The following is a 27,805-nucleotide window of genomic DNA, read 5'->3' as shown; positions in this document are numbered from 1 at the left end:
TGTCCATGAGCAAAAACGTTTTCAAAACGCGCATGCATTATAACCACTCGACCACGCCAGCTGAACGAAGGGGGAGAGAAATTTGGTATATAAAAGCTACATGTGGAAGCAAAGCACACTCAAAACGACGAAACAAGAGTAGAAAAGAAGGAAGCCAACTTCTCGTTGCTGGTGATAATATAAATTCGCTGCTGCAGATCTCGTGAGAGCATACTCTCGCAGTGCTGGACGATCGCACTGGATTATCGCACGTCCCACACTGGGGCAGATCGCTGTTTTCGGCGGCCAAAACCTCTACTACTCTGGATATGCACCCTAGAGGTTTGGTGTCTTCGACTAAGTATTTTGGAATAACTTGTACTATATTTTGACACATTCAGATTTGATCTAGATGAGTGAAAACTGATCTAGATCAGTTTTATCTTTTGATAGGAGCGCCCTAGCAAAAAACTTTCTTCTGCAAAATTGTTCACTGAGGCAATTTTGACATTTCTTCGAAGTAAAATAAAGTCAAAAAATCGATTTTGACAATTTTTTCATACAAAAATTTTGTCATCAAATATTACAGTTAACAAAGTAAATTTACATCATTTATTAGCAAATTTTTCAGATTTTATTATATTTTTGGTAAAAACAGTCAAAGAATAGTGTTTTACAAAATCCAGGATAACTCATGAAGCGGCAGATGGCGCACAGTGGGACGAAACTAAAAATTGACGGTCAAAACCTCTTAAAGGTGTTTTGGATAATAAAAAAAATAAAAAATAATTTTTAAATTATACTAAATAGAGCACCCGAGAAAAAAATATTGTTTGAAAAAATTTTTTTTTTTGCGTTGATCACTTCTGCAAAGTTTTAGATCTATTTATTTTCAACAACTTTTCTGAACATACTTGACATTTTTGACTTCGTTTTCACGGTTAAATTTTTAAATTTAACCTATTTTATAATAAATATCAGTTTTTTGACCATTTCTATGCTCAATGTGCAATTTATGAATATGACATGTTCAACAACATTTTATATATTATGAAAATACACATTTCTACCGAATATACCAAAGCTGTAAATCGACACATCGAAAGATGTGTTGAATTTATGATATTTTTTATTATTTTCGACCATTTTTTTAGGCAAGTTTTTCCTGAATCGGCAATTTTCGGCAGCCTTATTTAGTATACTTTGATGCCTAATTATATTAGTTAAAGCCCCATGGCAATAGAATGATCGGTTCTCGCAGGGCACATTGATTTCAACAACATATTCAAACAACATCTTTGTCACACTGAAACTGCTCAATTTCACCATCAAATCGTAGTAGCCGACGATAATTCGGCTTCGGTCACAATGCGTGAAAAATTTAAGAACAAAAATAATAAAATGTATTTTATGATAAATAGCAAATAATAATAGAGAGTCTAAACATGATTTCGCCTGTTAATTCCAATTCCTCTAATTTTTTAACTATTAGGTTGTTGTGCCAGCAAAAGTGAACAAGATACAACCTACCTAGTAAATTCTCAAAAATGGTATTTATTTTAATTAAAAAAAAATATGTTTTTCGATGCAATACTTTTACAGCTTGTCAGCTTTCACAGATGTATTTAACTATGTTTTATGATTTAAAAAATAATAGAATATCCCAAGTTTATTGATTGCACTGTGAGCACACAAAAGGTAAAAAGAAACTATTTGATGTCAAAATATTATTCCATGCTCGTCAAAAAAAGGTTGAAATCAATGTGCCCTGTGAGACCCGATATAATGAGGCATCAAAGTATACTAATTATAGCTGCCGAAAAGTGCCGATTCAGGAGAAACTTGTTTCGAAAAATGGTAAAAAATTGTATAAATTTTACAATAATTTCATTATATCTTCCGATGTGATGATTTCACAGCTTTGGTATGTTCACCAATTTCATGTCTTTTTGTGATACATAAAATGTTGTAGAACATGTCTTGTTCATAAATTGCACATTGAGCATACAAATGGTCAAAAAACTGATGTCTATGGTGAAATAGGTTAAATTGAAAAGTTTTACCGTGAAAACAAAGTCAAAAATATCAAGTATTTTCAGCTTTGTTGTTGAAAATAAATACAGTGAACCCTCCATGAGTCGATGTTCCATTACTCGATATCGACTCATGGAACCATACTAAATTCAAAAAATCATGGTTACTGTGATGGTCCCCTCAAACAGCTATTCATAGAATATCTGTTCCATGACTCGATATTTCCATGAGTCGAAGTTGAAGGGACCTCAATATCGACTCATGGAGGTTTGACTGTAGATCTAATACTTTGCCGAAGTGATGATCGCCCTAAAATTATTTTTTCAAAAATATATTATTTTCTCGGGTGCCCTATTCAGTATAATTTAAAAAATATGTTTTTATTATTACTAGGGATGCCAATTCAAAACAATGTACCGAAGACGTTTATTGATTGCACTGGCTGATGGCTTTTTCAAAACACTTCGTCAACATGCAATATGTTTTAGAAATACATTTAAAAAATATAAATTCATGAAAAGTTTCGCAGATATAAGCATTTTTTAACATATTTTCATCAAATTTTCAAACCACCACAACAAAAAAAGCCCCACGTGGCCCCACTTTTCTTTCTTCGGGACAATGAAACTTATGTTCTTGACTAGTCGTATACAAAAAATTAGCTGCCACCATCTGCCGCTTCATGAGTTATCCTGTAAAACACTATTTTTTGACTGTTTTTACCAAAAATATAATTAAATCTGAAAATTTTGCTAGTAAATGATGTAAATTTACTTTGTTATAGTTAAGCTTCTAATACTTGGTGACAAATTTTTTTTTTAATTTTTTATGTATTAAAAAATGGTCAAAAACGATTTTTTGACTGTTTTTACTAAATTGTCATACATCGTAATCCACGTCAGTGATAGAATGTAAGTGTCATACGAAGAAATGTCAAAAATGCCTGAACAACTTTCCTGAAGAAATTTTTTTGCTAGGGCGCTCCTATCAAAAGATAAAACTAATCTAGATCAGTTTTCACTCATCTAGATCAAATCTGAATGCATCAAAATGTAGTACAAGTTATTCCAAAATACTTTGTCGAAGACACCAAACCTCTAGGGTGCATATTTAGAGTACTAGAGGTTTTGGCCGCCGAAAACAGCGATCTGCCCCAGTGTGCGTCCCTTTCCTACGGAAAATCGGCTTGAGCGATAGGCTTGTGATTATCGCAGTGACCGATAATTCCACTCCCTGGATATAACACAATAAATTTGACGCCTTTCAGTTTATACGGTAGACAACCCTAAAATGAATGAATTAATAAATTAGCTACCTAAAATGCATCTCCATCAATACCACAGCTTTCAAAAATAGTTTGACAATACGATACAAAAAAAACGTTTGCCATGAGGCATTCGCAATTTTTAACAAATGTCTTTCAAACATTAATGATTTAATTTCTACTATGAAACACCATATTTCTTAAAAATGTTTCGCTCTTTTCGCTCTTTTCAATGTTTCGAAATATTTGTTTTTCTACTTTTTGTTCTCGCACTGTCAGGGCTAATATTTTTTGATTTTTTCTCTGCCTTGTTTTACTCGACGTTTTGAATCAAAGTTTAATTACTTATTGCAGATTGGTTTAGCACTCTTCTGTAATTGCTGAATACCAAAACTAGTCTTGAAAACAAGCCTTTATTTATAAAAGCTTTCAATATGTCACTAGTTATCTAATCGACAAAGTTTTGAATAACGGCTCATTTAAGATTTTAATAACGATCAAGCTGTTACAGCTCATACAGAATGTGTAGAATATCCGTACAAAAAGCATCACGAGAGGGTGAGTGGATGTCAAAAATGATAATTTTCGGTATTATTGAAATTGTGAGTAAGTGTAAGTGTAAGTAAGTGCTTCTACATGTGTGGCCTTATTTCATCCATATCTTGAACTTATTTGCTTTAGAAAACTCTTTATTTTTATGAAGAAAATTCAAAGAATTGTGAAATAATTTAAATTGTGGTAAAGAACTACTTGTCGGCCAAATTATCTGAAATCCAGCATTAAGATGGTCTTAAGATGATTATAAGCTAAACCTTGAAATTTAAAACCAAACAGAGCTCTGAGCTGAAATTGTGATCGTTTTATTATCACCAGAATGCAACCAATCCATCAAATTTCTCTAGATCTTAAAACTCTCTAGATCAGGCTTGCCCAACCTTTTTGAACCGCGGGACAAATCACAGAAACAATTTTGTGTTGCGGGCCATATTTTTGAACGCACATATATTCGCATGAAGTCTGATAAAAGTCAGCAAATGAAATTCATAAAATCTGACAAAAATCTGTGAATGAAGTATGTTTCATTTTAATTAATCGTAAATAGATAATTGATGCTAAGCATTCTGCAGGATATTGTGAGAGTTCCTTTGAAAATCAAATAATAGTCCAGTATATTTAGAAGAATCTAGAATTTTGGATATTATGGGAAAATACCCAGGATTTTACGAAAATCATACTTCGCATTCTATCAGATTCCTACCTAGTATTATAAGCATGACCCAGAATATGCTTAAATCTTGATCAAGCTATAACAAAAATCTTCGATTACTTCAGAATCTTACTCAATAATCATTTCGAAAGCTTGAAATCTTTGAGACTGGTATAAGTGATTCAAAAGAAACCTGCTCAAAATTGTATTATAAATTCGCTTTTGACGAAAAGTTACATAGCGTTATATTGTAATCAAGCCCAGAATTTTAGAAAATTAGAATTCGTTGAAAATTCGGCTAGAAGTCCTTGGAATCCTGGTTGAAAATTCTTTGAGAATCTTGCCAATGTTTTTCATCAAAGTCGTGTCCAGAATTCTTAATAAAATCTTTTACAAGGTTTAGTAAAAAGCCCGTATTGTTTATGATACTGTCAAGGACTCTGCGTGAATTACGCCCAGGTATTGGTCAAATTTATTTATAGGATTCTGTGAGAATATTAGCGTATGATTCAGTGAAATTATGCATGAAAATTTAGCGTTTTGCGAGGCAACATATTTCTTATGTCAAAGACAATCATGGTAAAACATTGTTGAAACACCCAGAATTTGAGATTTAGAATTTAAATCAAGCATAAAATTTATATATATAAGAAGATTAAAAAAAAACAACAAACAAAACAATTTAAAAAATAACCTAGCTAAAATATTAAGGTTGAACCTTAATTGAAAATTAAATGGTCCTGGTATGTTGTAACATTGGGTTGGTAGAATAGTCAACGGGCCAAACATGAGAAGAATAAATAAAATGAGGTCGCGGGCTGGATGCGGCCTGGACCGACCGGGAATTGAACACAGACACCTTCAGCATGGCTTTGCATTGTAGCCACGGATTCGAACCACTCGGCTAAGGAAGGTCCCCATTTTTTTTCCTCATTTTCACTCTTTCCGAATTTGATGTTCGTGAGGTGTTGATGACCACTCCAATACTTTTGAAGCCGCTATTGCCAAATTACAAATAATTCATGTCAAACACCACTTATAAGAGCTCACTTTGCGTATGTATAGTGTTCTGGTGATTATTGGTGCAAACAAACACTTAACCCGTAGGCTACGGGGCTGACATACAAAATTCAAATTGCTCGTATTTGAGCATAACTCAATATTTTTTAATGAAATTTTGAGGATTGCTGCATTATTAGTTCTAGTTTCATGAGTAATGAGAAAGTATACATTCGGAGTATTGTTGACAAAGTTATTCCAGAACATCTCTGGGTCAAGTAGGGTAAAAATCACATAAACTTCCTTTTAGAACTCATCCATAATTTGGAAACGAAATGTTTTCAAACAAAAAGTGTACAGACCAGTTTTTTGTAATAAGTTACGATGCGCCAAGGCCTCCAGAACATTCTGAATGTTTGACCATAATCTACATAGGTTCATAAACTATTTTATGCAAGTGATGTTTACGTTTAGTGGTTTACAGAACTCATTAAGTCTTAACAGATGTGTTGACAAATTTTGACAAGATATTGGATATTGGAAGTCATCTAAATCGTCCTGGAGTTCAGGTCCTTTTGATCTACCAAATCTACTACACTGTATATACTCGCCCAATTTTCGTGAAACATTCTTATTCCTATCCATAAAGCTTCATATGACTCGGAAAGTGTACCGAGGTTAAACGCATAATTGTCCCATGTTTCAAAATATGCAATCAAGAAAAATGCGTTTAAATATTATAGCGCGTGCCGTATTAGCCAGGTTTGTGATACATCTAAATGAAATTGATACAGTAGTACGAAAGATAGCGTGTTCACTAGAATCAAGGGTTTGTATTATGGCAAAAAAAGTAATTTTTACAACGAAATTCAGAATGGCACTGTTGTGCCAAGAAATACGGGGTTTTGGATGAATTTCTACGCATAACTCTGATAGTAGTGATCTATTATGTGCTAAGCGTTATTACGTATGTATAGTACCCAATATAGAGGATGTATATCCTCAAGACTATGTTGAGGCACTTAATGAAGGCTCAAGCGACATAAATCAAACGGAGCGACATGTGGAGAAGTAAGAAAATATAATTTTATACTTTGGGAAGGAAAGCTAAATTTTCTGTATGTGAGATAATGAGAACATGAATGGTTTAGTGAAAGAAAGAGTAGATGAGTAAGTTAGCAGGCTCATCTGCTATTTCAAGGTTGTTCCGCGGAGTAAATATTTAACGCTGAATTTACGACACATGTCTTCGCATGATCTGACCTTTCCTTGGATTTGGTCGCAAACCAGTTATCCGATTAATCCAGACTGGCCACATCATCCTGAATCTTTTGAATTATTTTTCTTTATACTTCATTTGAAAATTCATAGGCAGTGCGTCGAGAAATCCCGTGCAATCGTCAGTTTGTTTTTTCCCTCTCGGGTTGCGCGTTCTTTTCTACCGGGCAGTGCGTGGAAAAAGCCCGTGCAATCGTCACTTTTTTCCTTCTCAGATTGCGCGTTCTTTTCTGCTGGGCAGCGCGTGGAGAAAGCCCGAGCAATGTCAGGTTGTCTTTCCTCGGGTCCCGTGCCCTTATTTATTTTGAATGCATTTATATAGCCAAGCAAACAAGTGAAGCTGAAAGTGGATTGTGGCTGCTCAGTCAAAGATAACGGATAAGTTGGTGAGCTCGTTTCATGTTTCTATTTTTAATATTTAAACTATGCAGGACTGCATGGTTCGTCGCTGTGAGTGTCGGCATAAACTCTGATTCTGATAATTATTTATTTCTTACATGTTTTTTTCAAAACACCCCTTTCTTTTTACCTTTTTTTGTAATTAAAAAAATTGAATGGTTCGACACTACAAATGTAGACTTGCGGAAGGTTCACTTTATTTAACAAACTTTGAATGGTTCGCCACTGTAAGTGTCGGCATAAGAGTGTTCCAGCCAATCGAGTTTTTTTTTTTCTTTTCATATAAGTAAAACATAATAACACATGCTTTCGTCCTGACAGCTGTAGGAATGTTACATTTAGGTATTTGTTCAACAAACTTTGAAAGGTTCGTCACTTCAAGTGTCGACATTATTTTCCTGTACATATAAATTGTTCATATGAAATAAAAATATTATATTCACATATAAGCATGTTTATATCTCAAAAATAATTGCTTATCATGGTCTAATTGCTTATCAAAGTGAATCCTGTGATCCAAAGATCCTCCCCTTCAACAAAAATCCTTCCCAGTAACCTTTGTAGAGATGCAGAGGCAAACACGGTCTGCCTCAATCCCACCTGACTGCAAGGAAGTGGCCGGCGTCGTTATTGGCCCTGTATAAATAGAGGCACTGAATGATGCACTCTGAAAAAGATTATGGCCAATCCCAGCCGAACTTCTAGTTGATTTTTTGTGCATTTTCACTGACATCGTTCAATCACGGAATAGCAACCATTGATATGTGTAGACAGTCTAAGCTTAGCTCGATACTTGATTTGAAAATTTGTTACCATTTAGGTAGTTTACCCTATATGGCCTAACGAAGCAAGGAGAGTGAGTGGTAGGGTAACTCACTATACTACTGTTCGCAATGAACGATATGAGCAATAGTTGTATTTTAGCACATTACGAACCAAACTTATTGTTTGTGATGTCCAATAGTAGCCATAAGCATAAATCCAATAAGAATTTCACAATACCGTATTATATGTAGTTAATTATATATTTTCTCAAGACTCTGAATGGATTCAATCAATGAATAGGAGGCTTCTAGTACTCTGCAATTAAACGGTCGTTTTGAAGAACAGGAAACGAATTTTGTAAAACACTTACATTTATACACCACATACAAAATACATTGAAACTGAATATAAGATTTGGGTATAGTAGTGGGTGTATGAAGGGGTCTAGAGTGGGTTCATGGAGATCAAAAAGCTAGGAAGCAATTCTTTATCAAACGTGAGCTCAAGCAGTCAACATCTCAAAATCCTAAAGTTATCCCTCAGTTATCCCTAATATAAGTGATAAGTTCGGTTAAGCCAGGGTGTCGACTATCTGGAAAAACCTGGAAAGTCAGGGAATGTCAGGGAATTTATTTTTGACCTGGAAAGTCAGGGAAAATCAGGGAATTTCACTTGAGGTCAGGGAAAAAATATCAATACTACAACATCAAACGAGTTTATTGTCTGCAAAGTAATTGTTTATGCTAAATGAATACACCTTCAGCATGGCTTTGATTTGTAGCCGTGGACTTTAACCACTCGACTAAGGACCCAGGACCCAGAAATTCTGAGGATGATTCTCAAAGTTCCTCGATTATTTTTAGTAATCCAGAAAATCATTGAAAAACAGAAATTTCAAGAATAGCATTTGAATTAACCTTGATAATCTATTGACCAGTGGTGGGAATGGTAATAGTAGTAGGCTTGAATTTCACGTAAACCACGTGGCTCTTCCCAGTTCAGTAGTTCATCAAGTAGCCTATGTTGTGAATCTCATCAAGTAGCCTATGTTGTGTGCATGAATTTTATAAAACGTTAGTGTCATTGAAGGTGGCTAAATCCGTCATTGATTTCGAAATTTTGAAAAACAGTTTTTTTGTTCCAAACTAAGAACATTTACTGGAAAATGTGTTCACTGTATTCTATGGACCGATGCATGAGTTCACTATTTGACGTTTGAGCGGTGCCGTGTTATTTACATGACCACGGCAACGAGTGAATTCGGCACCGCTATAACGTCAAATTAGTGAACTCGTGCATTGGTCCATTCTGCAACCAAAACACAGTGAACACATTTTCATTGAATATTTTTTAGTTTTGAACAGAAAAACTGCTTGTTAATTCTATTTTTAGAAATATTTAAGACTGAAAGACATTCTCAATTTTAGAGAATCTTGGAGATGAGGAGCTTCTGGAGAAAATCTTTCAAGAGTTCATTGAGAAGTATTGAAGGAATATCTGGAAAAAATCTTAAGAATTTCTGAGCAATCTATGTGAAATTCCTTGAAGCAATTCTCCAAGAAAGTTTAATGGCAATGGCTAGAATTTTGCCTGGAAAAAGCCAAATTTTTGGATAGCTTTCTTCCACTAAAAAAGTATGGTGGATGATCGTAATAGTGTTGACTCTTGTATAAAAAAGGAAGGAGGACCAAAATTTTCGTTCATCCCTAAAATTTCAAATTAGGTCTGAGCTAGTTCACTAGCCGAGAACATCTTTCATACGGATCTTCAAGTTTTAAATGTAAATAGATTCTCAATTGTTCAGTTTTATCATATCAACCTTCAAGAATGTCATCTGGCAGGTACATATATCTCAATAAAGCAAAAGCCTTTGATCAGTTTATTCATACGACCTATAACATAATGAATATGAATCTTCTTGTAAAAATCTTACTTATTTCGGTTCAAATTAATCAACTCAGTGGTCTGGAACTTTTTTTGGAAAATGACTGGAAGGTCAGGGAAAGTCAGGGAATTTTATTTTCAAAATTGAGTCGACACCCTGGTTAAGCTTAAAAATAAGCTAAGGCATCTTCCAAGTTCTGCACTTGTTATCAAGAAGATTCAGGTAACCAACCATTCAACAGTGAAATCTCCCACATGGCCCCTCTAAGACCCTCTGCCCCTACAACAGGACCCATTTGGTTTGTGCCACGTTTTGGCCTAACCACTAAGCCCCAGCGCGGAAATCAACCGTAGACTACTATCATTGTCCTCCTCACGGACAACAGTGTTCCGCTAAAATATTCACCGGGAGCCATCATCAAGTTCTGCGTGCTAGTTCCTGTAGAGGAGATTCATCGCCTTGTGTCCCAAGAGAACCACATGGTTGTGCCCTCCCCCGCCGACGCACTGTGTTTTAATTCCTCGTTTTCATGCGCTTTTTGAATAGCGCCCTAACCGTTGATTTTAGCGATATAGTTTGTTCGGAGAAGTTTCTTGGTATATTAAGGCGCAACTTTTGACGGAAAAAATTTTGTGATCAATCCACCTAGCAGTGAGATAGAAAAACTATTTTTTCAAAACATTTAGATAGACATATGGTGTCTTCGGCAAAGTTGTAGAATTGGCAATTTGAAACAACTTTGTCGAAGACACGATTTTTCTATCTCTTATACTTTTTGAGATATATGCCGTTGTATGTGAATGACCCCTAAAAATCATATTTTTTATCATAACTTTTTTCCAAGATTTTTAACATTTTTTGTGTTTTCTACAAAGTTGTTTGTCATACAAAAACCCGTGTTTTTGCTGAACATATCATCACCCTATCTTTGAAGTAACAAAGTTATTCATGAATTACTCTTTTTTCAAGGGGTAGTTTAGGCCTCTATAACTGGCTTCGGCGCAAAATGGCGCAGACAACTCTTACAAATCATGAAAGTACCATATCTTCCCCTTCGGCAGTTGATAAAAACTTTTGTCTATAAGCGTCTTTGCATGGGTTTTTACTATAAAACAAATAAGCCTTATTAAAACGAATTCGACTGATAATTCTTTTACTTCAAGAGATAGAGAGGTGTAATGTTCAGCAAAAACACGCGTTTTAAGATGTTTAACAACTTTGTAGAAGACATGAAAAATGTTAAAAATCTTGTAAAAGAGTTACGAATTTTTAACTTAAAGTACACAAATTTGTATGAAAAAATTATTAAAATTCATTTTCGATTATAACTTTTTACTTAAATTTTTAACATTTTTCATGTCTTCTACAAAGTTGTTAAACATCTTAAAACGCGTGTTTTTGCTGAACATTGCACCTCTCTATCTCTTGAAGTAAAAGAATTATCAGTCGAATTCGTTTTAATAAGGCTTATTTGTTTGATAGTAAAAACCCATGCAAAGACGCTTATAGACAAAAGTTTTTATCAACTGCCGAAGGGGAAGATATGGTACTTTCATGATTTGTGAGAGTTGTCTGCGCCATTTTGCGCCGAAGCCAGTTATAGAGGCCTAAACTACCCCTTGAAAAAAGAGTAATTCATGAATAACTTTGTTACTTCAAAAGATAGGGTGATGATATGTTCAGCAAAAACACGGGTTTTTGTATGACAAACAACTTTGTAGAAAACACAAAAAATGTTAAAAATCTTGGAAAAAAGTTATGATAAAAAATATGATTTTTAGGGGTCATTCACATACAACGGCATATACCTCAAAAAGTATAAGAGATAGAAAAATTGTGTCTTCGACAAAGTTGTTTCAAATTGCCAATTCTACAACTTTGCCGAAGACACCATATGTCTATCTAAATGTTTTGAAAAAATAGTTTTTCTATCTCACTGCTAGGTGGATTGATCACAAACAATTTTTCGTCAAAAGTTGCGCCTTAATATACCAAGAAACTTCTCCGAACAAACTATATCGCTAAAATCAACGGTTAGGGCGCTATTCAAAAAGCGCATGAAAACGAGGAATTAAAACACAGTGCGACGATACCCTAACAGCATTGCCCGTTCATCCCATCAGTTCCAGTCAAGGCCGGCCCAACGTAACACACTCCCACACACATACACCCAACACAGCGTGAGTAGAATAAACGTTAAAAAGTGAAAAGACCGTGTTAAGTGATTTTGCGACCTGATCAGCTTTCCCCAGTACCCCCTATTGTCAATTAGCCGACCCCGAGAAAAGAGGCGGGTGTAGCCCACCCCAGACAGCTTCCGTGGCTTAGACCAGAAGCTAGGGGATAGCGTGTGATCGTGCCCCTCTGGCCACGTCACTCAGTCCAGGGATTGTTCAGGAGTAACAAATTCATGTAGTTGGATATGTCATAAGATAAGCCTCAAAACCACCAATATAATGGCCATTTCCCCCTGGGGAACAGGATATCAAAAAAAACATGGCATGTGATCAAGTCATACAAAAACATATCATTCTTCTTTAGCCTTGATTTGGAAATTCATGAAGTTTGATAATTCGCCAGCTTGGTTTCAATTTAGTGGCCATTTCCCTCAGGGAACCGGCTATCCGGAACAACCCTACATGCGGTCATGTCATTCAAAGACGTTTGAACCATCTTTAGAATTGATTTGCAAATTTATGAAGATTGATATGTCGCAAGCTAGGTTTCAGAATCGCCTAAGTATATAATGGTCATTTCCACCAGGGAACCGGGTATTCGGAACAACCAAGTATGTGGCCAAGTCATCCAAAAACGCTTTGGATTTATTATTCTTTAGACTGAGTTTGCCAAATCATTAACTTTTATGTGCCGCAAGCCATGGACTTGAAATTAAAGTGATAACAGATTTGTGTTGGGTTACCTCAGAAATCCCCGTGATAAGAAATCCGGAATAACTATAATTTTCTAATCCATGACCGATATACTTCTGTACGATTATAGGGTACCTGGAAATTCAAAATAAAAATAAACACCGATGACTTGTAAGGGATATTGTTAAAATAAGTGGGGATTCACGGTACATTTGAATATCCATAGGACATTACTAAAGCCCTCAGTACACTCTTTGCCAAGTGTGCAAATTTTTCCACACGCATAAACTAACACTTCAATATCCACTTGACACTTCAGATGTTTTGTCATTGTTGAGACCGATGTTTGCATGTTGGTTTATGCGTACGGAAAAATTTGCACACTTGACAAACAGTGTACTGAGGGCTTAAAGCTCCTACTACAACCAATAAGCACATAAAATATTGTTTTGGCCTACAACGGAATTTTGTGGTCAAGTATGGAGATATTAAAAAAAACTTGTTTGAATAACAATTCAAGCTGTATATCGGAATTGATGCCTACTACTTCAGTGTGTTCTGAAAACCTTAAGGTTTACAATGTTCATAGTAGTGCACTTTCTGAGCCATATGAAGCTTTATAAGTAGGAATGAGAATGTTTTACTAGAATTGAGTGAATAAGGACCTGGACTCCAGGACGATTTGGATGATATCTAATATCCAATATCTTGTTAAAACTTTTGGACATGTTTGTTAAGGCCAAACACTGAACGTAGACATCACTCGCATAAAATAGTTCATGAACCTATATAGATTATGGTCAAAATTTGGAATGTTCTGGAGGCCTTGGTATTATTCTAGGTTAATTATACATTTCTAAATCCTTTGACGCATCGTAACTTATTATAAATAACTGGTCTGCACATTTTTTGCATTAAAACATTTCGTTTCCAAATGATGGATGAGTTCTAAAAGGAAGTTTATGTGATTTTTACCCAACCTGACCCAGAGATGTTCTGGAATAACTCTGTCAACAATACTCCGAATGTATACTTTCTCATTACTCATGAAACTACAACTAATAGTGCAACAATCCTCAAAATTTCATTAAAAAATATTGAGTTATACTTAAGTACGAGCAATTTGAATTTTGTTTGTCAGCCCCGTAGCCTACGGGTTAAAAACCGTTTCGAAACACTTCCACACATTTTTTTTCTGGGTATTTGGAATTTACTGTGTTCTTTTACGTCCGATTATAAAACCGGTAGTACAATGCAAATTCTTCTAAAAGTTGCACTTCATTATTTTGGTTCTCAATATATTTTAGATTAACTCTCGGCTTATTCTGGAAATACTCTAGAATGTCTTTTTTTTTCTCGAATCGCCCTTTATTTTTTCCGATAGACCCTAACGCAACTCTCGAAACACTATCACAACTTTTAGATGCAGAGCACTTGAATCATTGAAAAATTGATCATCATGTGATAAAATTTTAGTGCTTTTCTTGAAAAATCACTATAAAAAGTCGAGTCTTCGGAATATGATCCATGATAGAAATTTGAGATAAAACGGTATCATCGTTGGCAAAATTTTCACTGTTTTTTATTCGAAAAAAAAAATGAACTGAGAAGAAAACTAATTCATTTTTGATTCACCCTCGAGTAGTTTTTGACTGACTTACATTCGTAGCTCTAAAACAATTTTATTTACACTTTTTTTTGCTCTTTAACAATTTCCTTCTACTAGTGGTCAACAACTCCCTACCAAAGTTTTGAACGGTGATTTTTTTTACAACACCATCATTAAAATGGCCCTTATTTCTAAATTCGAACTTGCTGCACTCGTTATAAATTGAATATATCCGCCTTCAATTTTCAATAGCTACACTACATTAAAAACTTATCACGTTTGTGAACTCGATCAAATAGGTGATTTAGCAATAGAATACCTAGAGATTATAATTTTTATTGCATTACAAAAATCAACTTAAACACAAATTGTCGTAGATCTATTGGTTGCCAATTATTGAAAGATATGCTTTTGGAGATTTAAAAAAAAATATATGAAATTCTGACATGTTGCGTTTTGTTTATGTTCTTCTTTCGCTGTTATAAAATTTTCTCAGATCCTTGCTCAGGATCCGTAGTTCCAATTCTTGCGAGGGACTGTGTGTGAATGCTGAATGCCTGAATTTAAGAAAAAAATAATTGCAATTTTGTAGAAAAGCAAACCAAATTGATGAAATTATCCATTTCTGAATTTTATTATAATTATAAAACTACAAATTGAACTTTAACACTTCACTTTTGCAAAAATAATGATAATAATAATCCCTCCCTAAAATTTAATTTAAAAGTGTAATTATAATTATGTTCAAGAATCTGTGAGAATCTTACCTGGGATTCTTGTAATTAATCTGATAGTGTTTTCGATAGTCAGCCGATATTTTTAGAACAGAAATGATCACAGCTAGCACTACCTCGCTTTTGCTGTGTATGATTTCGTGGTTGAGATTTACCTTTATAGCGGTTTATGGACAAAAGGTCGAAAGACAAAACGTCGAAAGGACAAAAGGTCGAAAGACAAAATATCGAAATGACGAAAGGTCGAAAATGATTTGCATGGTTAGTATTTTTTCTTCTGGAAAAAGATTTTCGACCTTTTGTCCCTTCTTTTTTGTTCTTCGACCTTTTTTCCTTTCGACCATTTTGCTTTCGACCTTTTGTCTTCCGACCTTTTGTCATAGATTCACATGAACGGGGATCGCTTTTCTTTTTTCGATGTGTGAAATTTTGTATCACTTTGGGGCAAAATAGGATCCGGATCCTATTCTTTGTACTTTTGATTCACTTCGGCAGTGGGGTTCTTTGAAAGCTACAAATCTCATATTTGGCCACAATATGCGTTGTATTAATGCGCATCTTATTGCAAAATTTCAGGAAATTCGGCCGCGAAAAACCCCCCATGCCAAAGTGAATCATAGAAGTGCCCAAGTGGTTCTGCACCCTACATCTGGTCACTTTATATTTGTTGAAACATTTAAAATCTTGCTTTCTTATGACACTGAACACAGGCATCCATTCATCCCATTAGTCTTCCATGCACTATCAATACATGTCCTTTATCAACCAATCTATCGTAACACAAACCGCAAAATGATAAATATACGCACTCATTTTTCACTCCAGCTCCTGGTGGTCGCTTCTTGATTCCAGAACTTCCACACGTTTTCGATACACCGTGCGATTGATCATCGAATCCAACCGGACTGGGTCCGCATACAGAAGCCGTCCGACTGGCAGTCGTAGTCCACGCATGGCCCGCCGGAGGTCCACCACCCACGTTCGGATGATCCAACGAAAGTTGCTTGGTCAGCACCTTCCGGCTCTCGTGGGCGTTCAGCTTCCTTGCCATCGCAGAAGTTCCGGACAGCATAGACGACGAAGATGATGTGTGAGCGCTGGCAGGTCGTCGACGCGGTGTTGCCCTCGGAGGTCCGTCGGAACCAAGTGTCGTCGATGTGCCACCAGATATGATAACCGGATCCCGACTGTGCGCCTGATGGTAAGTGTTATAACTTTGAAAACGATTCTTGTGAATGATGGCAGCCGTTACGAAGGTGGCAAAGTCGGCACTCTTGTCCGTGGACACCGAAGTGGCAAGGTTGTTCACCGACAGACTTCTCCCACCGCCGGAGAAAGACTCGAAGCAGGAAACCTGCTTACGGAGCGGATGATGCCTACCGGGTGACGGTCGCGACCAGTTTAAATAACGGCTCGTAGACATATTCTTGTTTTATGCTCGCCGAATGTAACCGAAAATTGATTGACTTTGATGAAACGCTAGAAAACGACGGCGGTTGGTGGCAGAAATGCGACTTGGGGCAGTGTGACTATATGTACGACAATCCAACCGTTAGATAGCTAGTTAGAGAGACTCCACACGACCGAGCACTACACGATCGAAAAACGGTAGGTCGCGATGTAAGATTTACTGCCACCCGTTCTGGGGGCAGGTGTCTTCTGCTTCTTCTTAACTGGAAAACTGCGGCACCACCAATAGCATCACTTTCCGCGAACGACAGGAAAATGGCAATTTATTGACGGTGTATAGATCCACCCCAAAGCACTGGATTTTATGCTCGATGTTATTCGCTCGCACTATGTACTTTGAATACTGTTGTCTTCCCTCCCCTCCCACTAACTGGCATCCGATCGTAAATTATGTTTATTATTGAAAAAAGAAATGATAGACAACGAACGACACACGACCTTGCGCCACCACTGCTGCACTGCTGTTGTATTCCTGCGGATTCCGTTTTCCAACGACAACTTGGTCCAACCTCCCATGGGACCGAAGGTGAGCCCGATGGGTCTACACGTGTTCACTACCGAGCTCCGATTGAACTTGGATCAATGCCCTTTTACATACAACCTTATGCCAGGCGGGTGTCCTAGTTCCTGCAAGATTACGATGCGGACCGTCTCGAGGAGTGCTTTCGAGCCACGTGCCTCTGGTAGTGCTTTCGCGGTGCACCATAATGGAAAGTAACCACCACGCACGGTCTGACTGCGCGGCGGCGGTGGTTTTGGGCTTTGGCATGCTCGGGTTTATGTAGCCTCGCAACCAACCAGCCAGCATGGATTTCGCGCTACACCAATTTTGTTCGGTTTTTAGGGCTGGCACAAACACACAGCACTATCTCACTGGGATGGTAACGGGTGGTCGTTGGAAAATAAATGCTTGTCGTAAAATGTCAGGTTTTATAGGTGAATTTAATCCAAAAAATAATTTGTAGAGAGGCGCAACAACATCCAAAACCATTGGTAGAAATATAGCCATTATAGCCAAAATTTCTCTGAAGGTTCTTGTTTTTCTTCTTGGCATTACGTCCCTACTGGAACAAAGCCTGTCTCTCAGTGTAGTTTTCTAAGAGCACTTCCATAGTTATTAAGTGACAGTTTTTTCTCTGCCAAGGATGCCATTTTCCCATCTGTGTATCGTAAGGCACGCACGATGATACTCTATGTCCAGGGAAGTCAAGGAAATTTTCATTACAAAAAGATTCTGGACTGACTGCTGAAAAAACCTACAGAATGGCTTTTCTTTATAGCCTAGGAGCAGAATTTAAGACTGAGAATTTTTTTGAAAATTTTAATAATTGAATAAACAGTTATTAAATACAATTTACTACGGCAGAAAATCCCTAAATAAAAAAGGGAAAAAATACAATTTACAATTAACCATTTTTTTTTCGCCAAATATTTGACTCAGATCCATGTGAACTTCTTACTCACTTCTCGCATCTCTGAATTGTAATGAGACGCCTTTCGATGAAAATGTATATAAAAACCCAGAACCAAGAATATGTTCCCTCCCCTTGGTTATGCGACCATGCCGCGATGGGAGGGCATAATCCATTAGCCCATATGATGGAAACCAAAGGCGTAACCTGTAGTGGTGGTATCACATTTTGGCATTTTTTGCTTAAAGCCGCGTCATAATTTATATGGCATAGACGCAATAATATCTCGGATGTGATCCAACGGACATTCTGCGTCATTGATAGAATTGATGCCCATTTCAAATAATTAATCTATTCGAAGTGGACATTAATACTATTGGTGACGTTCAGTTTGCCTTTTGCTTACCAGAATGATCCGTAGCCACTCTTACTATTAGCTAGCTAGATACATCGTTATCATATACGACGTAGGGAATACTTAGGAACTCTTAGGAAAATGACTAGTAGATTCACTGAGTAGAAATAAGTGGCGACAATCTTATTTTAATATGGTTTTTACATTGCCATAATAAGAAATACCTCTTTTGTAACAGCGGTATAAATAATCTAATTCCAGCTTCATTTTCGCAAAAATTTACAACTAGAAAGTAGGCGTTGTGAAGCATTGCATTTGCCACCGAAAAGTGAATCTTGTAGGAGACTGTAATAGAAGCCTAAGGTAACTTTACTCTTTGATATTCACTATAAAAATGACTATGGAAAGTAAGATGTTGAGATCGATCATTAGGGTACACTTGCTAGTTTCGAAAAATTGTTGAACAGACAAGGAAAGCGACTTTTTTTCTTTAAGGATATATGAACGTAATGACCAATAAATACTTTTGACAACAAAAAATTAAATTAACTAGAACTACTACTAAACAGCCTAATTTTGTTACGACTTGACAACAATTGACATTTAAGACTCCAAGCTTACGTAAAAGATAGGAGGATTCAGAATAGCACTTGAATGACAAATTATTCAAAACCATTTCGACTAGACAGTATTAATAATGACACTACTACACTACTATTTCAAACAAATTCTGATGGAGCTGCTGATTTTCACAATGCTTCCTTTTCTCAGAAGCAAGGGAGTATGGGTACTTTTCAAAAACTACCACGTCACAATACTAATAAAAACAGTGTTCATGTGGGCGCCATTGCCTAGTCCGTCTGAGTATTGGTCCTGGTAGAGGGGAAACTTGGCAAAAGCCAGACCGAGGGTTCAGCCTTGACAAGTTAAGCTGTCAGGCAGCTCCAACTGAATATCACAAAAAAAAAACCCAGAGCCAAGAATAGGGTTCTCCGACATTTCCCGGAAAACCATTAACCGGAATGCAATTTACCGGAAGACCATTACCCGGAAAACCATTTACCGGAATGAACCATTTACCGGAAAATCATTACCCGGAAGGACCATTTACCGGAAAATTATTTCTCCATTTCTCGACTTTTTTCATTAACGTCCTTTTAATCGTCTTACGGTCATTCAGGTCAGTATGTTGACTTAAAAATATTTGAAATGACAGGGGGTGTTCTTGCTTAAAAATACATAAGCATCAGAGTCTAAGATATCTTTATACTTGCTCATGTCAACATGCACCATCTTCATATATTTGCATTTCATAGATAATTCACCCTTCTTTTAAAAATAAGCTGTTCTTTCAACTTATCTTTACACAAAGATGGTTAGAAGAAAAAAGATAAGCGACTCCGGTCTTTTCTAGGCGACACAAACAGCGCAGCTCTGGTGAGTCAAAAGCCAACTAAAACCGTAACGTTCTCCTAGTGGCCACCAGATGTCGAAGCGTTCGTTTATGACATTCACGCTTAAAAAAAAGATACACAGGGCACACGGGGTTATTCAATATTGCCAATTATCTCTGAATACCATAAAAAGTAGGAAACATAAAAAGAAACCAGCACACGAGTGATTATTTAACATTACACAAATTTTGTGTTGGTCCAGATGAGCCAGATTTTGTGTGGGTCGTACTTAATTCTGTTTATCTTTCTTTTAAGCGTGTTTGTTTTGATTTCTTCCTCTTGCTCATCGTTTTTCAATTGCACAATGATTTGCATTCAGCCAAAAATAAAGTTTACGCACTTTTCACTCAATAGATGGCAATAGTGTTAATTGAATAATGTGTCGTCGGTAAACTATGTGTGTTTTTACAATCCATCGCCCACTGACCGGCAGTGCTTTTATGGAAGAAATTTGTTTGCATATATTTATCGAGAAACATAGTCTATATAGCTGCAGACAACTTTAGCCCTGGAGATAATGTGTCGTCGGTAAACTATATGGCAAAATAAAGAGTCGGTCATCTTATTCCTTTTAACCATCTTTGCTTTACGGCTTGTCCTGACTGAACTGGTTAAATTTGACCACAACTATGTAACTTTACTTTTAACATTCGACCGTCGGTTCTCCAAGTGCCCAAATGTTAATAAATTGGGATATGCTACTTTTCGCCGAGTGTCAATTCACCGAATGTCATTTCCGCAAACGTCAATCAACCGAATGCAAAAACCTCCTAAAACCCTTTTTCTAGAATGACCCATTTCGGGTCATCTGATATTCACCCTTCTTTATTTGATTGGCTGTTCTTTTGACTTCCATCAAACTCGGCATTTTTGGCAAAATGTGTTTATTCGAAAATTACCAAATATCTTCTTCTTATGATTGCTTATTTTTCTTTCTAGTTTATCACCCTGGCATTGAATTCGAGATACAGCCATTCAGAGTTATGACATTCGGAGAAATTCAAAGGAAATTCAAACGAAAAGTAGATCTATTGAGGTTCAATATTTCGGAATCCAAAGATGGACGTCACAATGGCAAATAGTGCCCTACTCCCTATCACTAAAGAAAATTTAGGGCCCTATTTTATAAGTCGAGTCGATCAAAAACGACTCGACTGGAGTCACTGTCGACCAAAAATTTCGCTCGACTTGGCTCTGTCACTCGAGTTTATCGACAATTGTCACTCTATGTGACTGGATTACTATGGGAGTCGAAGGGTGACATCTGAAATATGCATGCTTACTTTGATCGACAATGACTTCAAACGAGTCACGTGAATTTGCTCGAATTACAAAATAGACCCCTTAGGAACCTATTTTATATATCGAGTCGATCACTGTCGACCAAAACATTCACTCGACACAACTCTGTCACTCGAGCTTTTCAACGGTAGTCACTCTATGTGACTGAATTACTGTGGAAGTCGACGGGTGACATCTGAAATAGGCATGCTTGCTTTGATGAACAGTGATTGCAGTAGAGTGACATGAAATTGCTCGATTTATAAAATAGACCCATTAGTTTCAACTTGATTTTTTTTTTACTTTTCTCAAACCACAAAGCTAAAATGAGAATTGCACTGTTGTATGTCGCTTCCCTCGCAAGATTAGTGCTTTTTAGTTTTGATTCAGTATTAAAATAGTGGATTCTAAACTGTTTTAACCATCCAGCATTTTTTAATGCTGAGATGTTCCATTTATTCAAATGCACCCTACCTTATTTGTAAGGCGATTTTTTCGACTTGTATTGACCTCGTTAATATTTGGCATCAAATATGTATAACAAAAATAATTCTATTCATTCTTTCTATCCTTGCCTGTAATGTTTAGTTTTATAGCCTAAATTTGAAGACAAAGATTTCCGATCTATATCAGGCGATTCTTTTCTAATTAAATCGCAAATAAATTAAATGATCAATCAAATTTTGGTATCATAATATTCGTACATAGCTTAAGGCCTACATTGCGGCAAAGTGAAGCTATTCAGAAAGATCAATCAGAGTTGGTAGAATTGAATACCGCCGGTTCAAAATTATTTGTGGCTAGCAAATTTGTTGACGTTTCAGAGCTAGAGTACTTAAATACTTGTCAAACTATAAAGGGATGCAGAAATGGTCAGTTTACATAGGCTCTCAGCAATTAACTGTGGAAATACTCCTAGAACAGCTGAGAAGCAGGCTTTGTCCCAGTTGAGTCGTATTGCCAGCGAGACGAACAACATATTTGTGCATAGCTGTTTGGAGATGTCTTTTGAAAAAAGTGTTTATTTTTTGCTGAGCATTAATGAAAGAGAATAAAAGTTATATATAAATGTACTGATAAAGGTCGTCGAAAATGGAAGATTTGGCTTTCCGGGTAATGGTGCATTCCGGTAAATGGTTTTTCCGGGTAATGGTACATTCCGGTAAGTGGTCTTCCGGTAAATTGCATTCCGGGTAATGGTATTCCGGGTAATGGTATAGAATCAAGAATAGAGCAAATGCCAAAGATGTGAGACACCTCATTTGATTTTATTGAGTCCCAAAAGAACTAATTCTTACTAACACTTCAGTCGTCGCGCTGTTGTATTTTGTACAACAGTTGTGAAAAAACCACGCTTATCGCACCCAGCATCAGCGTGGTGGTTCTGACGGTGGCAAACCGCGCGACGACTGAAGGGTTAAGTGCGAACAGATTTACATTGCATCAGGCTTATTGTTCTTATTTTTCATTGACAAAAAAAAAGTTGAAAGCGCTATACACTTTCTTGTTATTTCTTCACCAGTAGCCTATAGGTAACACAAGTAGTTTGTTGGTATGTTCTGGCCCAGCTAACCGTTCATCATAAACAACGAACAGATTGTGTTTGTGGCTTTTTGGCGGTGAGAGTGGAGGGGACCCTTCGCGCCCTCTACTCGTCCTTTTGTTTGCAGCTAGATTAGCTGCCAGTATAGTAGCATTACCAGCACGACCGGTTGTTATTATGCTTTGCGATTTGGTCGGTACATATCCTGCGATAAACAGAGCGAAAATCGCAATTTTACTGGAAGCATTTCTTTTTCTCTCAGTTTGATTTTGGAGCATGGATAATGAAAACGTTGTTGGAGGATTGTCAGTGCCTTCGGTGGAGGCGCTCGGTAATCGATTCGTAACTTGACCCAATTTTAACGGTATGACGACCTGAAGCGTCCATCAAACTGTTTTGCACGTTGCTAGTGAATGTTTTTTTTTTTCGGGGAATGATCATCGTAATTTAAAATCTTACGGAAATATTTTAAAACTACCGTTTTTCTTGCAACAACATTCTAATGCGTCCAAACAATAGTAACATGTTATTATTTATTTATTTGGTTTTATATCAATTAGCTTGAAAAAACCTCGCCAGCAATATTTCGTCAATTCATTCATTCATTCATGGTTCATTCTTCGTCGCCACACACCGTTCTCCTGTATGTCGCCGAAGATCGTCCTTAGCACTCGGTGTTCGAAAACCCCAAGAGCTTGCAAGTCCTCTTCGAGCATAGTCCCATGTCCGTAGACTACCGGTCTTATGAGCGTTTTGTACATCGTCAGGGTGTCCATTCAAAATCAGTTTTCCAATTCCCGGATTTTTCCCGGATGCTCAAAATATTAGAAAACAAATATCTCGGCAAACTTTCACCCTCATTCTCGTTTACGGCGGATTCAACTTTCGATCGAATTCTATTCGTTCGAATGCATGGCTCACTTGATTATGCTGGCGTAAACGGGAATGCAAAACAGCTTTCAGTCTATGCTATGCTATGCTATGCGTAAACGGGAATGCAAAACAGCTTTCGATCGAAAGAGCATTCGAATGTAAACAACAATAGGGGTATTTGTCTTGCTATCAAGTAGGCTGTTGAAAGACGCTACTAGACTCCCATACTAAGTGCTATCACTTACAGTACTGGACAGAATAAAGTACGCATTGGCCGTTTTTCCACACAAAATAGACAATACTTGTTTTAATTATGAATCGTGGTTTACGGCCAACCAGCCGAGTGGAAGTTTAACAACTACCGAAAAGCTAAACATTACATATAATTTGCAATTGGATTAGATGGACAAATTGATGTGAAGATTTGCGAAAAAGTTACACGTCTTCTCAGTGAGAATCGAACTCACGACTCCCCGATCTCTAGTTGGGGCGCGTTAACCACTACGCCATGAGAGGACTCATTAACGCAGAAGTTAACCTGAATTCGATTTCAGCTCAATAATCACGTGGTCCTCTTTCGCAAAGTGCACCTCTTTCGGAAGAATTAGATGCCCATCCGATTTCGATTCTCACTGAGAAGACGTGTAACTTTTTCGCAAATCTTCACATCAATTTGTCCATCTAATCCAATTGCAAATTATATGTAATGTTTAGCTTTTCGGTAGTTGTTAAACTTCCACTCGGCTGGTTGGCCGTAAACCACGATTCATAATTAAAACAAGTATTTATCGAGCAACGGACTCATGTTCCGTAACCGGTCGTTTGAGAACGTCGCGACCCATTGGAAGCCCACACAATAGAAACCTCAGCCAGCGCAGTTGCTGGCTAGTGTAGTGTGCTATTCCTATACCTAAAAACAATGCGCTCTCGGGCTAGGCATTGGATATATATAGAAAGCGTTGTGTTTGGATGGGCATCTAATTCTTCCGAAAGAGGTGCACTTTGCGAAAGAGGACCACGTGATTATTGAGCTGAAATCGAATTCAGGTTAACTTCTGCGTTAATGAGTCCTCTCATGGCGTAGTGGTTAACGCGCCCCAACTAGAGATCGGGGAGTCGTGAGTTCGATTCTCACTGAGAAGACGTGTAACTTTTTCGCAAATCTTCACATCAATTTGTCCATCTAATCCAATTGCAAATTATATGTAATGTTTAGCTTTTCGGTAGTTGTTAAACTTCCACTCGGCTGGTTGGCCGTAAACCACGATTCATAATTAAAACAAGTATTTATCGAGCAACGGACTCATGTTCCGTAACCGGTCGTTTGAGAACGTCGCGACCCATTGGAAGCCCACACAATAGAAACCTCAGCCAGCGCAGTTGCTGGCTAGTGTAGTGTGCTATTCCTATACCTAAAAAACAATGCGCTCTCGGGCTAGGCATTGGATATATATAGAAAGCGTTGTGTTTGGATGGGCATCTAATTCTTCCGAAAGAGGTGCACTTTGCGAAAGAGGACCACGTGATTATTGAGCTGAAATCGAATTCAGGTTAACTTCTGCGTTAATGAGTCCTCTCATGGCGTAGTGGTTAACGCGCCCCAACTAGAGATCGGGGAGTCGTGAGTTCGATTCTCACTGAGAAGACGTGTAACTTTTTCGCAAATCTTCACATCAATTTGTCCATCTAATCCAATTGCAAATTATATGTAATGTTTAGCTTTTCGGTAGTTGTTAAACTTCCACTCGGCTGGTTGGCCGTAAACCACGATTCATAATTAAAACAAGTATTTATCGAGCAACGGACTCATGTTCCGTAACCGGTCGTTTGAGAACGTCGCGACCCATTGGAAGCCCACACAATAGAAACCTCAGCCAGCGCAGTTGCTGGCTAGTGTAGTGTGCTATTCCTATACCTAAAAAACAATGCGCTCTCGGGCTAGGCATTGGATATATATAGAAAGCGTTGTGTTTGGATGGGCATCTAATTCTTCCGAAAGAGGTGCACTTTGCGAAAGAGGACCACGTGATTATTGAGCTGAAATCGAATTCAGGTTAACTTCTGCGTTAATGAGTCCTCTCATGGCGTAGTGGTTAACGCGCCCCAACTAGAGATCGGGGAGTCGTGAGTTCGATTCTCACTGAGAAGACGTGTAACTTTTTCGCAAATCTTCACATCAATTTGTCCATCTAATCCAATTGCAAATTATATGTAATGTTTAGCTTTTCGGTAGTTGTTAAACTTCCACTCGGCTGGTTGGCCGTAAACCACGATTCATAATTAAAACAAGTATTTATCGAGCAACGGACTCATGTTCCGTAACCGGTCGTTTGAGAACGTCGCGACCCATTGGAAGCCCACACAATAGAAACCTCAGCCAGCGCAGTTGCTGGCTAGTGTAGTGTGCTATTCCTATACCTAAAAAACAATGCGCTCTCGGGCTAGGCATTGGATATATATAGAAAGCGTTGTGTTTGGATGGGCATCTAATTCTTCCGAAAGAGGTGCACTTTGCGAAAGAGGACCACGTGATTATTGAGCTGAAATCGAATTCAGGTTAACTTCTGCGTTAATGAGTCCTCTCATGGCGTAGTGGTTAACGCGCCCCAACTAGAGATCGGGGAGTCGTGAGTTCGATTCTCACTGAGAAGACGTGTAACTTTTTCGCAAATCTTCACATCAATTTGTCCATCTAATCCAATTGCAAATTATATGTAATGTTTAGCTTTTCGGTAGTTGTTAAACTTCCACTCGGCTGGTTGGCCGTAAACCACGATTCATAATTAAAACAAGTATTTATCGAGCAACGGACTCATGTTCCGTAACCGGTCGTTTGAGAACGTCGCGACCCATTGGAAGCCCACACAATAGAAACCTCAGCCAGCGCAGTTGCTGGCTAGTGTAGTGTGCTATTCCTATACCTAAAAAACAATGCGCTCTCGGGCTAGGCATTGGATATATATAGAAAGCGTTGTGTTTGGATGGGCATCTAATTCTTCCGAAAGAGGTGCACTTTGCGAAAGAGGACCACGTGATTATTGAGCTGAAATCGAATTCAGGTTAACTTCTGCGTTAATGAGTCCTCTCATGGCGTAGTGGTTAACGCGCCCCAACTAGAGATCGGGGAGTCGTGAGTTCGATTCTCACTGAGAAGACGTGTAACTTTTTCGCAAATCTTCACATCAATTTGTCCATCTAATCCAATTGCAAATTATATGTAATGTTTAGCTTTTCGGTAGTTGTTAAACTTCCACTCGGCTGGTTGGCCGTAAACCACGATTCATAATTAAAACAAGTATTTATCGAGCAACGGACTCATGTTCCGTAACCGGTCGTTTGAGAACGTCGCGACCCATTGGAAGCCCACACAATAGAAACCTCAGCCAGCGCAGTTGCTGGCTAGTGTAGTGTGCTATTCCTATACCTAAAAAACAATGCGCTCTCGGGCTAGGCATTGGATATATATAGAAAGCGTTGTGTTTGGATGGGCATCTAATTCTTCCGAAAGAGGTGCACTTTGCGAAAGAGGACCACGTGATTATTGAGCTGAAATCGAATTCAGGTTAACTTCTGCGTTAATGAGTCCTCTCATGGCGTAGTGGTTAACGCGCCCCAACTAGAGATCGGGGAGTCGTGAGTTCGATTCTCACTGAGAAGACGTGTAACTTTTTCGCAAATCTTCACATCAATTTGTCCATCTAATCCAATTGCAAATTATATGTAATGTTTAGCTTTTCGGTAGTTGTTAAACTTCCACTCGGCTGGTTGGCCGTAAACCACGATTCATAATTAAAACAAGTATTTATCGAGCAACGGACTCATGTTCCGTAACCGGTCGTTTGAGAACGTCGCGACCCATTGGAAGCCCACACAATAGAAACCTCAGCCAGCGCAGTTGCTGGCTAGTGTAGTGTGCTATTCCTATACCTAAAAAACAATGCGCTCTCGGGCTAGGCATTGGATATATATAGAAAGCGTTGTGTTTGGATGGGCATCTAATTCTTCCGAAAGAGGTGCACTTTGCGAAAGAGGACCACGTGATTATTGAGCTGAAATCGAATTCAGGTTAACTTCTGCGTTAATGAGTCCTCTCATGGCGTAGTGGTTAACGCGCCCCAACTAGAGATCGGGGAGTCGTGAGTTCGATTCTCACTGAGAAGACGTGTAACTTTTTCGCAAATCTTCACATCAATTTGTCCATCTAATCCAATTGCAAATTATATGTAATGTTTAGCTTTTCGGTAGTTGTTAAACTTCCACTCGGCTGGTTGGCCGTAAACCACGATTCATAATTAAAACAAGTATTTATCGAGCAACGGACTCATGTTCCGTAACCGGTCGTTTGAGAACGTCGCGACCCATTGGAAGCCCACACAATAGAAACCTCAGCCAGC

The 27,805-nt window shown here is 37.7% G+C and overlaps 1 protein-coding gene across 1 annotated transcript in view; it reads right to left on the bottom strand.

Annotated features, from left to right (window-relative positions):
- Positions 1 to 16,664, bottom strand: part of LOC5575738 (AF4/FMR2 family member 4) — a 66,408-nt gene extending 49,744 nt beyond the window's left edge. Inside the window, exon 1 of the mRNA XM_021840025.1 lies at positions 15,833 to 16,664. Within this exon, the coding sequence (XP_021695717.1) occupies positions 15,833 to 16,446 (614 nt within the window). The 5' untranslated portion in view covers positions 16,447 to 16,664. The remainder of the gene's footprint in view (positions 1 to 15,832) is intronic.
- Between the last annotated feature and the right edge of the window lie 11,141 nt (positions 16,665 to 27,805).

Source organism: Aedes aegypti, chromosome 2 (genome assembly GCF_002204515.2).
Source record: "Aedes aegypti strain LVP_AGWG chromosome 2, AaegL5.0 Primary Assembly, whole genome shotgun sequence".
Taxonomy (NCBI): Eukaryota; Metazoa; Arthropoda; class Insecta; order Diptera; family Culicidae; genus Aedes; species Aedes aegypti.
This window is presented reverse-complemented; position numbering and strand designations above follow the sequence as displayed.